This window comes from Alosa pseudoharengus, unplaced genomic scaffold (genome assembly GCF_046254945.1).
Source record: "Alosa pseudoharengus isolate Yale_2024_CS ecotype anadromous, Long Island Sound unplaced genomic scaffold, YU_APseudo_1.1 YU_APseudo_1.1_scf_16, whole genome shotgun sequence".
NCBI classification, from domain to species: domain Eukaryota; kingdom Metazoa; phylum Chordata; class Actinopteri; order Clupeiformes; family Clupeidae; genus Alosa; species Alosa pseudoharengus.
The window spans coordinates 8,748,063-8,763,149 of record NW_027468630.1 but is presented as its reverse complement, the minus strand read 5'-3'; the positions used below and the strand labels follow the sequence as shown (position 1 = coordinate 8,763,149).

At 40.8% G+C, this 15,087-nt stretch overlaps 1 protein-coding gene across 1 annotated transcript; it reads right to left on the bottom strand.

Annotated features, from left to right (window-relative positions):
* Positions 1-681: 681 nt before the first annotated feature.
* lpcat2 (lysophosphatidylcholine acyltransferase 2) lies at positions 682-14,135 on the bottom strand. Its single transcript, XM_076286954.1, has 14 exons — positions 13,546-14,135; positions 13,016-13,158; positions 12,011-12,228; positions 11,629-11,741; positions 10,682-10,742; positions 5,413-5,471; positions 5,257-5,291; positions 4,785-4,839; positions 4,489-4,571; positions 3,905-4,030; positions 3,117-3,270; positions 2,777-2,875; positions 2,389-2,530; positions 682-1,985 (listed from the first exon to the last, which is right to left on the bottom strand). Exons 1-14 carry the CDS (start codon positions 13,654-13,656, stop codon positions 1,807-1,809), a joined length of 1,578 nt encoding a protein of 525 aa, XP_076143069.1. The 5' UTR covers positions 13,657-14,135; the 3' UTR covers positions 682-1,806.
* Positions 14,136-15,087: the final 952 nt, after the last annotated feature.

Sequence of the window (15,087 nt, the reverse complement as noted above, 5' to 3'; positions counted from 1 at the left end):
AGATATTTTTCAAAAAACTAAAGACCTCTGACAGACCTCTGGCATTGCCCCTTACTGTGGTGGTCACTCTCCAGGCGCCACTTGACACACACAACCAGTTTGGGTCCAATGACCAGACCCCTCTTAGAATGTGTTGAAAACCAACACAACTTGCGTTGTTTTTAACACATCTCTGTGTCTAGATAGGGACAACACAGCTTGTGTTGTTTCCAACATGTTTGTTTTAAGAAAGCAGTCTTTCTAAAACCGCTGCATGAGACCTGACGTAAGGGAGAGCTGTTGGTGATCTGATATCCATATGTTGTTATTTACACAGACACTGAAGGCAACATAATTTCATTCCTGTTGTTTTTCTTCACTTCATTCCTTCAAAACAATGTCTTCACACCTCAATCTTTTGTAAACGCAGTTGAAAACAGTGAGGAGAGATGTTTTTGTGCTAGCTTGTTGGGGTTAATGGAGTACAATGCATTGTGTTATATGGAGAGCTGCTGCCACCTTGAGGTTGCTTTAACAGATGCACACACACTCACATACACACACACTAATTCAGGGGCAGTCTGAGGTCAACAAATAATTTCACTGCAAACTTTATCACTTGTTTCCAGGAAAGGAATTAAAAAGTTTACATGCTGTGTTACAAACAAACACAGACAAAAACACTCACACAAACAAGGGGGGGAAATTCAAAGATTTTATTGCAAAATAAGCTAAATGTGCTGTGTTAACAAAAATCATTTATAATTGGCTCCTGCATGGCTAAGTAAATAACAATGTAGATGAATTTGAAACCTGCCTCCCCCTGGAACACAGGCTTGTATGTCGGTGGTGTTGCCTTTTTGCTCACAAATTGCCCTATTTTTTCTGTAGTTGCTGGGCATTAGCCTACAAAAGCTGCAGGGATACACTGCTGCCTCAGCACCACTGTTCTTAAATAGAAATGCAAATAGAAACAGATACAAAGCAAAACCTTTGATTACTGCCGACTTTTTCGAAACAGAGTCCCTGAGCGGAGAGAGAGGAAGTGAAGAAGCCCAGCACTCCTTGTGTAATCTCTTGGGCAAGAAACTCCAGTGACTTTTTTTTCTTCGGGTAGCTGCTTGTCTTAGGAATATTTCGCAATAAAAGTACAAAAATGAATATCTATAAGGCAGCCAGTTTCCTTGCCCATATCATTAAAACAAAGCCAGTTTCCTTGCCCATATCATTAAAACAAAGCCAGTTTTAACCAAAGGCTTTGGAAGGAGATTCAAGTCAATTGTCTTTTGGGCGGTGGGGTCGAAGTCAATTACTGGTCTTAAAAAACAATTTTATTATTACCAATGTTAAAGAGATAAAAAAGAACTACAACACTGGCACAATAAGTGGTCTTAAAAACACAAAGCCCAAGACATAAAAATAAAGCGCTTCGGGGAGAAAAGGCATGATTATATTTATCTAAGTTAAATTTATTTTGATCATAGAGAGTTTTGTATGTTCCAGTTTCATGTTAAAGCACTGATCGCTAAAACAGCTGAAATCAGTTATTACTTTGAGAATTAACTCCCAGTTAAGATCAAGATATGATGACCTTTTTCTAGACTTATTTATGAAGGGGCAGCTTATCTTTCTACACAAAAGCCTTTTCTCCTAAGGCAGATTTAAAAAAGGGGGTTCCATAAATCTGGCTGACTTCTTTACAACAGACCGGTACCTTTTCACATACCAACTCAGCCATAGCTCTAGTTTGTTCTGACAGTTCAGTACAGTTCAGTTCAGTTCAGTGCATTAGAGAAGGGCCAAGTCTTTCCAGAGCAGACTCCTTTTTCAATCGTCTTTCTTGTCGGAGGTGCTCTCCTCCTGGCTGTCGTCTGAGCGTGCGCAGGCATAAGAGCTCAGGAAGTCCTGGTCCTCCCCCTTGAGGGCTTGGTAGCGCTGCAGCTCCAGGTAGGTGGTAAACAGTTTGGCATATTGTGGGTGCGTCAGGGCGAAGGTCCGGAACTCAGCTGCACGGAGACACAGAGAATTACTATGAGAACCCAGTAGGAGGCAGAGTGTATACAGCTCTGGAAAATATTAAGAGACCACTGCACATTTTTCTGATGTTATCCTACGGTTGCTGAGTGACATTCAAAATTAAAAGAGCACTGCAAATTTGAATATGAACATAAACTCATTTGAATGTCACTCAGCAACCGTAGGATGACATCAGAAAAATGTGCAGTGGTCTCTTACTTTTTTCCCAGAGCTGTACATATACATACAACAGCTCTGGAAAAAAATATGTCATCCTACGGTTGTTGAGTGACATTCAAATGAGTTGACAGTCATATTCAAAATTAAGAGATCACTGCAAATTTAAATATGACTGTCAACTCATTTGAGTGTACTAATATAAACTGCACTCACAATAGGTAATGTGGCCAGACCCATCTGCATCGATGTCTTTGAAGAGTTTGGTGACATTGAGATCACATACGCCCAAAGCAGAGCGTAGCATATGAGCAAATTCCTCTCGACTGATGCTTTGGTCATCATCAGTGTCAAAGAGCTGATGAGGGAACAAGATGAAAATTACTGTGACATAAATGATACTGTACATTCAGCAATGATCTAACTTCTCTATTATGTAAACAATATCTGTGCAAGCGGAAATAAAGACCTATAAACCCATTAACATCCTGTCTGACTCATTACCACAACACCTCCTCAGGCATACGGCATACTAACAAGGAAATGGTTCACGTACTAAACTGGACAGTAGTTTTCCACATTATGTATGCAGTGCTGTTTGTACCTGAAAAGCCATTTGAATAACCTCTTCTGTGTTGGCAGGTCGGCATAAAACAGTAACACCAATGACATACTCTCTAAAGTCAATGGTACCGTCCCCATCCTGCAAAAAGCAGACCGATAAATATTAGAATGTGACTTATCTTATGAAGAGGATGAGACATTAAGGTTTTTTTTTTTTTTCATCTGGCAAACTTACTGACCAACCAAACAATATATCACAAACACATCAAAACCACAAATATTTGTATACAAAAATTATAAAAATACAAAACAGATATCAGACAAACACACAACCAATTACCATCTCTCTCATAAACACATCCAAACAGAGATGCACATACCCTGTCAAAGAGATTGAACAGTTCTTGGAGGACAGGAGTAACAGGAATCTTGAGGTAGTTTGCAAACTCCTCGATCTTAATGCGACCGCCCTTGCAGGAGTTGGCAATGGCGGCGAAGCTTTCAAGTTCTTTCTGGATGTTGTCCCATTTCAGGCTATCAGAGACCAAGAGAGGAGAAAGAACACCTTTCAAATGAAAATCACATGAGATGAATCACCATTAGCAGATGATACCTGGATCTTGAGCCAACAGCGCTTGCATCAGATCTGGACAACACAGGACCTTAACTAACAAAGTAGCTTTATTTAAAATTGGCCTCAGTTTTACAAATATACTGTTGAAGAGCATATATTGTTGTTGAAGCATTTGAAAAATGGTGCATGTTGATCTAGGTCAGTAAGCGACTCCTATTGATCTTGCTCACAAAACTTGGGCACAGATTGATTGCCAGCAATGATGAACAAGAGAAAAAAAGCTGTGATGCTAGTGCAACTGATGGACCAGACTGAGTTGTGTAGAAACCTGTACAGCTACCAAACATTCCCTAATTAACGGAAATGATTGTTCGTGAGTACTGCTCTATTGATATTTTTTTAAGATTGTTGGAATGTTTTGCTTGTAGGCTTGATTGAACAAATATCTCAGAGATAAAGGCAATATTAATGCTTTGAAATGTCCATATGCTCACTACATGATCCATCTTGACTTGGCCAAATATGTAGTAACCCTCATGGATAACAGCTACAGTGAGCTGGTGTACTGTGATCCACGGTTGTGTTCAGCCTTACTCCAACTTCCTGCTGATCTTGGTGAACTCCACGAGGCCAGCCTCCATAGGAAGGGTCAGTTCCCCAGCAGAGATCATGAGCCTGCAGTCCTCAAAGGTGTGGTCCGTCACCGGGACACCCAGGGCTCTGCAAAGGTGCACAAGCACATGAGTGCACCGTTTGCTTGTTTTTGCAGCAGTTCATAAAGTTATTCCTAATTAATGTTCATAAAGGCATTCTTTTCTATATGCAATGTGAGCATCTGTGGTGATAGATTCTGAGGTAACTCTTTGTGCATCCTTTATGTTCATTTTCTGCACTGCGTTTGTAAGTGTAGCAGCATGCCTTTGCCTTTGCGAAAACAAGCCAAGACACTTCAAAAAATAAATCGATACCCACAGTATATGAACCACACAAAAGTACATATATATATACACAATATGCACTAATGGACATATTGCACATGCATCCTTGCACACTATGCGTGCATTTTATATGTGCATGTAAAGCTCATGCATTCCTGTGCACTATGCAAGTGCTAAGTATGTGCATGTTATATGTAACAGAGGAACCAAGAGAAAAGAGGAATAAAGATGATGCTTTACTCGGCCATGACTCCTCGCACTTTCTGTGCAAAAAGATAGGGGCTTTTCTTCTCAGCCTCAGTGGGGATTTGAGTGGGCAGGAACTATAAAATAAAAGTCACACATGTCAGAGGTCCTCCCATAGAACAACACTCTTGCAACATTCATGGCCAGTCACATGACATGTATAGCAGTCACTTCCACGTGCCAAAGCAAGAGTTGCAGAAATAAAGAAGCAGGGGTTGGGGGTAGGGGTACTCTGTGTGTGTGTGTGTGTGTGTGTGTGTGTGTGTGGTGGGGGGGATGTGGTGGCCAACCTCAATCTCCACCGTTGTGTAGAGCTGACACAGAGTCAGAAGAAGCAGAGTTCCCCTGCAACACACACGCGCAATTACTGAACACCATCTCTACTAACATCTCTCACTCCTTTTCTCTCTCACTCATTCTCTCTCTCTCTCTTTCACACACATGCCCACACACACACTCACTCACCTCACCACACCCACAGAGAGCTGCTTTTATACACAGAACATGGTAGATCTAATAATACTGAACTTCATTTAGCAACTTCCTGCACCCCTCTTGCACCTAGAGGGCTAAATGCTGGACTAATCCCTCAGCCTTGCAACAGTATTTCACAAACAAGCTTGAGAACAGTTCAACAGTTTGGTAAAAGTATTTTTGGACAGGAATATCAAACACAAACATACAGTTTTGCAAGGTAACATAGATATTTTAAGAGTTTGTTTGGTAGATGTTTAGCTATCAAGCAAAAAATAAAGTACATACGAACTTGGGCCTTGCCATGTCCAAGTCACATTGTCCTTTGGGGAGAATATATACAGTCATTAATCAGCTATCAACAGCTGTGCTATAAATACAGATGCTTTATTGCTTGTTTTTTAATTTAACAGGTTGGTATTTAAGTTAGCCGGTGGTACTGACCAGTTTATTGGGGTATCTGAGGATCACAGGTTGTACTGGGACACCAGGGATGAAGGCACCTGGGAAAGAAAGTGTATATGATTATTAAAAGAAATAATCATATACACATTATACTTTCTCTCTCTCTCTCACACACACACACGGTTTCATGACTACTGATTTTTACTGGTTGACGGTTTTCATAATAGTTGTCGACTAGTCGTTACGGTGACCGGTACAGTGCTGTTGCTAACATTACTGCTAGCGCTAGCTGTTGGTTGCAACTTGCAGGTAACAGACATGTTCTTGTTGTACTTTAGTTATGCACAACGTAACAGACACACAGAGAGACAGAGTTCTTTATCTACCAAACAAATGCAAATGTGAATGCAAAAAAGCTGAGTGATGAGATGGCATCGAAACAGTAAGCAACTGACATTTGAAAACAAAATTGTCTGATGGGATCTGACTTGTGCTTACATGCTTGCAAATGTTTGTGTCCACTAAATAACGGTGCCATAAGGGAGAGGTCAATTTGGGACACTATTTACAGCCTGGTGCCTCTGCTTTTGTCCACTTCTGCTGACCACATAACCAAACCTGCCACATGAGCGAGGGGGAGAGAGAGAGGAGCCCTCACAAAACACCATGAACTAAAAAAAGAGAGGTCACTCTCTTCCTAACACATAACTGGCAAATTTGTATGGTGGAGCTTTGTTTTTGAGTTATGACATCTACACTGCACAGTCACAAAACAGACACTAAGGCTACAACTCTACATATTGCTAAGTTTGGAGGGAGCTTGTTTGGATAGGTGTTGAAGCAGATTATGAAATTATGCTTAAAGAATACTTAGCATATTGCTATAGAATACTCATGAAATTTGATTTTCAGCTCATCTAATAAGCAAGCTAAGTACATACATAACTAGCACACTTATGCGAAGGCATACTACTACTACTACTACTACTACTACTACCACCAAAGAAAGAACTCATAACCAATGGTACATGGTAGTGTTGCACGGTGTATCGATACTAAAAAGGTATCACGATGCCTTCACGCAAAAAACGATACGATTTCAGACGTTTTTAGAATCGATACTTTATTAAAATAATAAAGTTCTGTGTCTGTGTGAACTGCTGCTCTCACTGCTCCTTGCACGCATCTAGGCAAGTGGGCGTGTCAAGCAGGCAGCTCTGAGTGAGTGAGTGCGCAGCCAACGTCAACATAGTTCTTTGCCGACAGTTCTAGGCCTTGTGGATAAAACAAAAGCTGCAGTGAAATCTGCAACTATTTCGGATACATCGCGAATAGTGAAGGCAAGCCATCAGGTACACAGAGGCCCGTTTGTAAAATATGTTTCAAAATAATTTAAAAGCAGTAGGCTACGCATGGAACTTGGCTAAACACCTCGCAGACATATCCCAACATTTTTAAAGAGTTCAAAGAACGACAGGTTAACGAATATGCTATAGAAAACACGACTACATGGTTAGTGCCAAGTTCTTCTCTTATGTTTTAGTCTAGCCTAAGTGAAACGAGTATGGTTCTCTGGGATAAAGCGAACCTTCCTCCATCAATGAATTTTGACGAGACAACGAGCTGTAGGCTAATCATTTTGACGAGACATAACGAGCTGTAATCATGGGGTGCTAACGTGATAAAAACGCAATGTTCACGCCATAATAACATTACCATAACTTGTAAACGATCTATTTCATGTTCGGTCAGTACTACTGGTAATATTTGTCATGGCATGTAGACCGCTAATGAAAGCCCACAGCATACCACCAAAGCGTGTTGAGTCCTAATAATAATAGCGGCTTATTGTTACAGTACGTGGTAGCAAATCATATTATCAAAGAAATAGACGTAATGTAGGAATGCACACAGATATATTGCAACAGGTAATGGTGTAGGCCAGGGGTATTCAATTAATCTTCAGCGAGGTCCAGTTACGGAAAATTTCCTCAAGCAAAGGTCCGGAGCATCATAATGTTTAGGCTATGTATATGTATATGTATAATATATATACAGGGGCGGTGCAAGAGGGGTGGCTCCGGGTGGCACAGGCCACCCTTGAGATTCGATTGGCCACCCCAGGTGCCACCCCAAATCCTAGTCTACGATTGGCCATTAACATGGTGTAAAGCGGGACTTTCTTGATGCACTTGCAGCAGTGTGAAGTGTCAGACGTCAGAAATGTAAGTGGCCAACACACTTGCCTTTATTGGCCTCACAATTGAACTGCGGAACAAAAGGTTTCCCCGATCAGGAAATACTCCTTAATACGCAACTTTGTGTAGGCTTAACAGAGGTAGCCTAAAAATCGTGCCTATGACGATGACAGCTTTAAAAAAAAAAAAAACATTTATTTCACTTGTCTCGCTGGATTGAAGGCAGAATGTGGGCTGTTGCGCAAATAGATGAATGAGGGTCGGGAGATTCCGTTAACAAAGACCTAAAGTTTTGCTAACATTTTCTTCATTATTATCGTAAAATATGTCTCCATGCAGGGCAGGGCTGGTTCTAACCTAGGCTAGGCTACTATATTTGGGTGGGCTGGTAGAAATTTTGGGTGGGCAAAGCTGTCAAATTGGATCAAAACTAACATAAACACAAAACAAACACAAAACAATCAGTACTACCTAGCTTGAGTTGCTGCAGCCAATAGCCAGGGATAGGCAGTATGTCTGATACATGTATGTAAAATACAAAATAGTATGTTGTCATTTTTATTTTATTTAGTTGGAAAAAAATGGCATCATATTTTGTATCAAAATACTTTATAGGTTTGTAGTTTAAAAATAGTGCCAAATTATTTTGGTAAAACCAATAACCTACTTTTGGTGATGTGATTTGACCAGAGTTGTTGTGATCAGAATATTGAGATTCAGGCAGATAAGTTTCTTGAGAACTTTTAGTCATCCAATTCAAACACATGGAAGTCATCCAATTCAAACACATGGAACCGGTTATGTGGTTGCCCCGCAACAAGTTACCCCACGTGAAAATTTAATTAATAATTTGCCCAGACTTGTTGTGATCATAATATTGAGATTCAGGAAGATGAAATTGCTCACATACACAATACACTCCTTCATACCAACCTCAAGTTTCTTGAGAAAATAAACAAATAGACAAAAAAGCAGGTCAAATTATTGTAACAGCTACAACAATAGATGGCAATAGAGTGGGGGAAATGTCTTGGATGAGTATATTTTGTATATCTTCATTTACAGTAATATAATAAAATTGATTATATTTTAATGTCCCCATGATGGAATTTGTTTTATAACAGCATAGCCCAGTGACAGACAACTTAGATAATTAACTTTAATATGTTTGTATTAAATTTTATTCAAATACAAAGACATTTTATGTGAGAGTAAGGTATTTGTGTTTTTTTGTCCTTCAATTTATGAGTATGGTGTTTGCATCTGGTTTCCCCAATGTTTTTGTGCTAATTTCACATCTTGAGCCTGTTTCTGTTTATCTGGATGTTTTGCCTCATGCCACCCTTGAATCAGTGCCTCACTAGTGCCACCCTTGTTAAAAATGTCTAGAATCGCCACTGTGTATATATAATATTAGGATAGATGGATGGAGCCTAGTTGTAGATAGATAGATAGATAGATAGATACTTTATTGATCCCCAAGGGGAAATTCAAGAAGATTGTAGGCCTAGGCCTAATGTTTAATGTGAAATAAAATAAAGTAGCCTAAAAGGCAACATTCGAAATGAGGAGAAATAAGGCAAGATGAGAGTGATTGGGGAGAAAAACTGAGTAGCCTTGGCTATTTTTAAGATCTTAACGTGAACTTAAAATAAAATTTGAGCTGAGACAAGGCTGGTTCCTTGAACCCATTAATCAACAAGTTTAATTTAATTTTTGTAGTTTTTTTTATGTTGACCCGAAATCCTGGAAACCCAGGAACATCACGTTGTTGGGCAGTGAATGCATGTCGGCTTAACTAGATTGTGGTGGATCAATCATATTGCCTTCTTAAATCGTAAAATATTCTGTGGTCTCAGTTCACTGTTGAATGGGCCTAGCCTACCCTATGCTTGCTCAATATGCTTTGTCTAGTAGAGGTGCTTCAAATTGGCGCTTTTAAAAATCGCCTGTCTCAGAATAGAAGAGGTCCAGGGCAATTCTGCGCAAAACTGTCACATCCATATTTAGCCTAGTTGGCGTTACGGACGTGACAGTTTTGCGTGGTATTGCCCCCGTATCGTTATATAAAGCTCTGTTCTCGCTGTCTAGCTTCCTCCTCTTTGAGCAATCGATGATTTGAAAATAACTTACTTATCGTTAACTTAGATATCCATCTGATTCTCGTCCCGTCTCCTCTCCTCGCTCGTTTCAGGCTATCAGTCTCTTCCCCATAGTAGGCTACTTTACTCACTGACTCGACTTTATCAGAATTCACAGATTTAACTGGCTGAGTAGCAGCAAGCGAAATGATTGTTCCTGAAGCTCCTGAAGTAAATGCTGTTATCCTAACCAACGAAACATTTAGCGCAGCTTTGAAATCTTACGTGAAAATCTAAATTAGGCTATTATGGTCTGGGTCCGGATAGGATCACGTCACGGTCCGGACTCGGACCGCGGTCCGCCATTTGGTGATCCCTGGTGTAGGCCTATCTGACGAAGACCTGAGTGGTTGGAACGTCGTACTTGTACACTGGGCGCAAAGAAGACTATCCTCACATTTTCCCCTTCGCAACTGTCAAAGAAATCCCATGAACACGGGAAGGCCTAGGGTAGCCTATACTGTACATCAGATGGCCTAAAGATTAGGCCTCTGCATAGCATTCAGTGATTTGCATGCAGTAATTTTAACACTGACCTAGATCTAGCCTAGTTTGGCTATTTAAAGCTACTTTATTGCCAAAACACAACACAATGTAAATGAACTATAACAAACAATAAAGGACTTAATCACACAAAGTAGGCCTACTATTTTACTGACTATAAAAAAAAAAAAAAATGATGTAGGAAGTTTAGAAGTTTAGAATCCAGAATTGACCTGCACACTACAAAAGTGCACCGAATTCAACACAAATGACTCCATACACTTGGAGGAGGTATGAGTCCTTTCTTCTCCAGATATCTTAGGATTTCAGCGTAGTATCGTTTTAGTATCGAGCATCGTGATATTTATGGCAGGTATCGTATCGAAGTCATAATTTTGGTATCGTGACAACACTAGCACATGGACAAAACAGCTGTGAGCCATGGATGTAAATTCAAAGACAGTTATAAGTGTACAATCTGCCCACCTTGTTTGAATGAGATAAGACAGGATCGATTGGTACACGTTCCCTCAGGGAAGATCAACACCTAAAATGAACATATCTGTCAGCACAATGCTACATATATACAGAACACTAGTAAACTAGTGAACTCTTCAGCCATTTCATCAAGTGGTCCTACAAACAGACACTTGTTATTGTACAAAAAAGCTAGTTTCAGGATGGGAGAATGAGGAAGGAAAACACTTTAAAATGGCAGTCTAGCAAATGAACTATTCTGTGTTAGCATGTAGCATGTAGGAGTATAGAGTAGGCGTTGTGCTACAGAAGTCAGACAGGATGTTAAAAATGGGTTTATAGATCGCAATATATAAATATTTCCCCTGACGCAGATATCTTTCACATGTATACAGAAATAAGATCATTGCTGAATGTACCATTGAGGAAGGAAACTGCAGTGTATAATATCCTGCAAGTAAAACGCAACTGGCTGTATGGGCGGCAACTTAACCAAGTAATACGTAGTGTGCCCTGATCTCATTTGGGTGACCTACACCTTAATACATTTGCACCAATTATAAGCCTGCTCCAATAGGTCCTTTTATGCATTATGTATTCTGGGCATGGGGTTTATCAACTGTTCTGACCTGGATGTATTCACAGTGCCCTCCAGAATTATTGGCACCCCTGGTAAAGTTGACTTTTGGTGATTTATGGTAATCTCCCAAATGAAAACAATAAGGAATAATCCAACCTTGAAAGGAGGCATTAATTCTGGAGGACAGTATATGCAGCCAACAATCTTTTAAAATATATTGTGCATGACAATTATGGAATGTCCATTTCAAAACATATAGCAAGAATGAGATAATGCTACGTTGGGGAAGTCAAGTCTGATTTCTGAGAGAATGATCTTCTTTGGAACAGACTACCGCAAACATACAAAAGAGGGGAGACATGTGAAAACCACAGACCTGAGGCCAGACTCCTCCTGACGTGGACCTGCTCTCAATCTCCTTTATGGTGTTCTTACGAGAGTCTGGATCTTTACGAGAGACCAGCACAGGCTGCAGACAACGCAGAAACCCTGTTCTCGCACACAAACACACACACACACACACACTTTTTAATGGCTCAGTCAAAATGACTGAAAAAAACATCCTTACTATGAGAAACCGGTTCAAATACTTTACACAAGTAAGCAGCTCAACGGTCATGTTGTGAAATACCTCACAGCTTTTATGAACCCACTGACTCAACCTGCCTTCCATGATGGAGAATGCAGACAACATTCCTCCTAAACACGCCATATTTCTCCTCAAACTATAACACAAAACCAATCCAGCTCCAACTCACTGCCAAATATTGGCGTGGACAGGGTCTCTGAGCGGGAAATTGTACAAGGGAGTCCAGCGATGATGCACACAATGGCGTCGAAGAAGCTGGAGTGTGGTGCAACGGCCAAGATGGGCGCCTCGCCGCTATCTGCCTGTTTGCCTTTCACCACCCACCGAAAGCCCAGGCCGAAGAAGTACATCCGGCCCAGAGCGGCTATCACCGTCCGGCACACAAACCTGCGGAGTGAGTGAGTGCTCACAGTCAAAGGTCATAAAACCACCTGAAGAACTTCTACGGCTAATGGCCTCCTTACACCAAACAACTTTGACAAGATTTGGGAAAGATTCTTGAAAGATTGGAGTCTTTCGAGTAAAGTTTGAAAGGGGGGCATTAGTTAAAAGACTACAATCTTTCAAGAATCTATCCCAAATCCTGTCAAAGTTGTTTGGTGTAAGGTGGCCATACAATGACATTTCTCCTGACTCTGGGTGTGGTGTTCCTTATTTACACTACTGAGATCATGTGGGACAGCTTTATCATTACTTTGTGTGTTGCTGAGCTCATTTTGGGTGTTGCCGCATTAGTTGATAAGATATCCTTAGGTGTGTGAGTGAGTAGCAGTTAATTTCCTTCCTCATCACATTTAACAATAAGGACTGATGGCATGCTGTGGAGGAAACACGTTATGCTTTATAACTTGTGGTTCATCAGCCCATCTGTGAATCTTATCTCTCTCCACTTTTCTGTTTCAGCTAAGACTGACATTTTATCACTGAAAAACAAATTGACTACTCGTGAATCACAAATTTGAATCCAGTGAATGAATGATTCATTCAGTATAATCAGTCAATCTGCAGGCAAGGACAGTTGGTAGTCTCAGGTTGCCTGATAGTAGATAGATAGATAGATAGATAGATAGATATCCCCTTTGATCCCCAAGGGGAAATTCAAGAGTATCTTGAATTATCGGTATTTATCGATCTATTTATAGTATCTGTGTTAGTAAGAGTACTCAATGTTTACCTTCTCCATCCTTTCATGGGCTCTACTGCTCCTTTGAGGGGCATTCTGAAAGTGACTAGAGTAGCCAAAGGCCATGTTACCAGGCACACCAAGATCAGCCAGACAGACCGAAGTGGCAGCAGCACCAGCCCCAGGAGTGCACACTAAAGAGAGAAAACACAGTGGTTTTAGGCAGAGCAGAGCAAACCCACCAAACACCACTCACATGGTTGGGCTACTTTACATTCCCATATGGTCTGAAGCCTCTCCCTCCATAGCCATTCACACTAATGAACGTACTACTAGAGCAGCTGCTGCTCGATAAAAAAAACCACTTTCCTTTCACTAAATCCAAACCCGTAGAGGGATTTAGAGAGGTTGCACAGTTGAGTTCATTGTTACTGTTTCAAAACGAGTGAGTATTACAGGATCAGATTAGGTCGATGGCTATGGGCAACGTCAGCAGTAGTTAACAGAGGGCAATTCATTATCAACCTTCTGGTTAGAGCGAATAACATGGCAGTTCTGCATTGAATTGAAGTGATACTCACTTTAATTTTTTCGGCCTTGGTTATTTTCTGTTCTAGGACAAACGGATTGAGGACCGCTGGAAGAAGAAGTGACTGTTGCCTCGGCAGAGCGAACACTCTCTGCGGCGGCATCCTTACAGGGTTAACTTCGGTTCAAAGAGGTTAGAGATGATGACAGCGGATGTCTTCCTCAAAGGCCAGAACACATTTTGCTACTATCCACATCTTAAATGCGCGCATCCGCGCAATGGCGCATCGCGAAACTTGCGCATTTCCTAGTTGTGCATAGCTAGCGTCAAACAGATCGGAGGGAAATAGGAGTAGTGTAGCACTCCTAGCCCCTCCTCTCGAATCTAATCCTATTCTGAGATGCAGTGACAAATCAAGTGGAACTGAGGACGTCCTTATGAACACAGTTATGTGTAAAGGCCGCTGGTATTGAAATCCTAATTAGCCTAAATAACGGCCCGGTGTTTGGAATAACTAAAAAACAGTATGGCAATGCACCCTAAGAGTTCTTGTGATTTCGCCTCAGAAAATCAGTGTTGCTACCCAAAACGGATAATAACTGTCCCGATTTCTCTCGTGCGCCCCCTATGAAACTACTCGTCCTCCACTCTAAAAATGGCGACGGGTAAATATGGAATCAAACATATACTGATAGGCTCATAGGATAGGCTACATTTCGAGTCATGTCCAAGGGCATTGGTGACGTATGGTCATATCCGTGCATGCTCAGTATTCCCGATCGGATCAGGCACGGTTACAGTATTTCACCACAGGATGTCACTGTAAGTGTAGCGGATCTCTCCAACTCCTCCACAAAGGACGTAGACGCTCACACCAATGCGTTAACTGCTTTTTTATTTAAGGGGTTTGCAGCTCCTGTCGTCAACCAACATGTACACACAAACAGGGAGGCACGGGATAAAGTCAGATCAAGCCCTGCCTTACTCAGCATTTACATCCTCTCAGAAGAAAAATAAAAGAACAATACATAACAAGCCTAATTACCTGTCGACAACCAACATGTACACACAAACGGAGGCACGGGATAAAGTCAGATCAAGCCCTACAATAAGACAAAAAACAATACGTTCCCGTTCCCCCATATAATGTTGGTAGATAGGCAATACGCCGTTCGCTAAGTATTTTTCACTTTTAAATTGCGTTCTCAGCGCACGCCGCGTCTCCAACGGCATCTCTCTCCAACGTATATAATCTAATTTATGGTTTAAACATAAGCTACCCTAAGATAAATTGTCCCGACATTACAAAACCCCATTAAGAAAGACAACAAACAGTATACAATTAATTCATAACAGTAGGCCTATACAATTAATTCATAACAGCAAATTGAATACTCTTGACGTTACTTAGTAGCCTAGGCTATAGTTTATAGATAGATAGATATACTTTAATTATCCCACAGGGAAATTCAGTTGTTTCAGCAGCCTTAAGAACATACAGCAAGCACACACACGCACACATATAGTCCACATACATTACATTACAACAAGAAATTACTTTCACCCACAAGACATAGCATATGGTAGCTGTCAA

Bases quoted from the DNA above. Each gene is read 5' to 3' on its own strand.
- lpcat2 (XM_076286954.1), bottom strand. From the start codon at position 13,656: ATGCCGCCGCAGAGAGTGTTCGCTCTGCCGAGGCAACAGTCACTTCTT. The intron at 2,531-2,776 runs GTACAAACAGCA...TTCCCTCATCAG, and splicing joins TTATTCAAATGGCTTTTCAG to CTCTTTGACACTGATGATGA. The intron at 1,986-2,388 runs GTGAGTGCAGTT...GTCTCCGTGCAG, and splicing joins GTCTGGCCACATTACCTATT to CTGAGTTCCGGACCTTCGCC.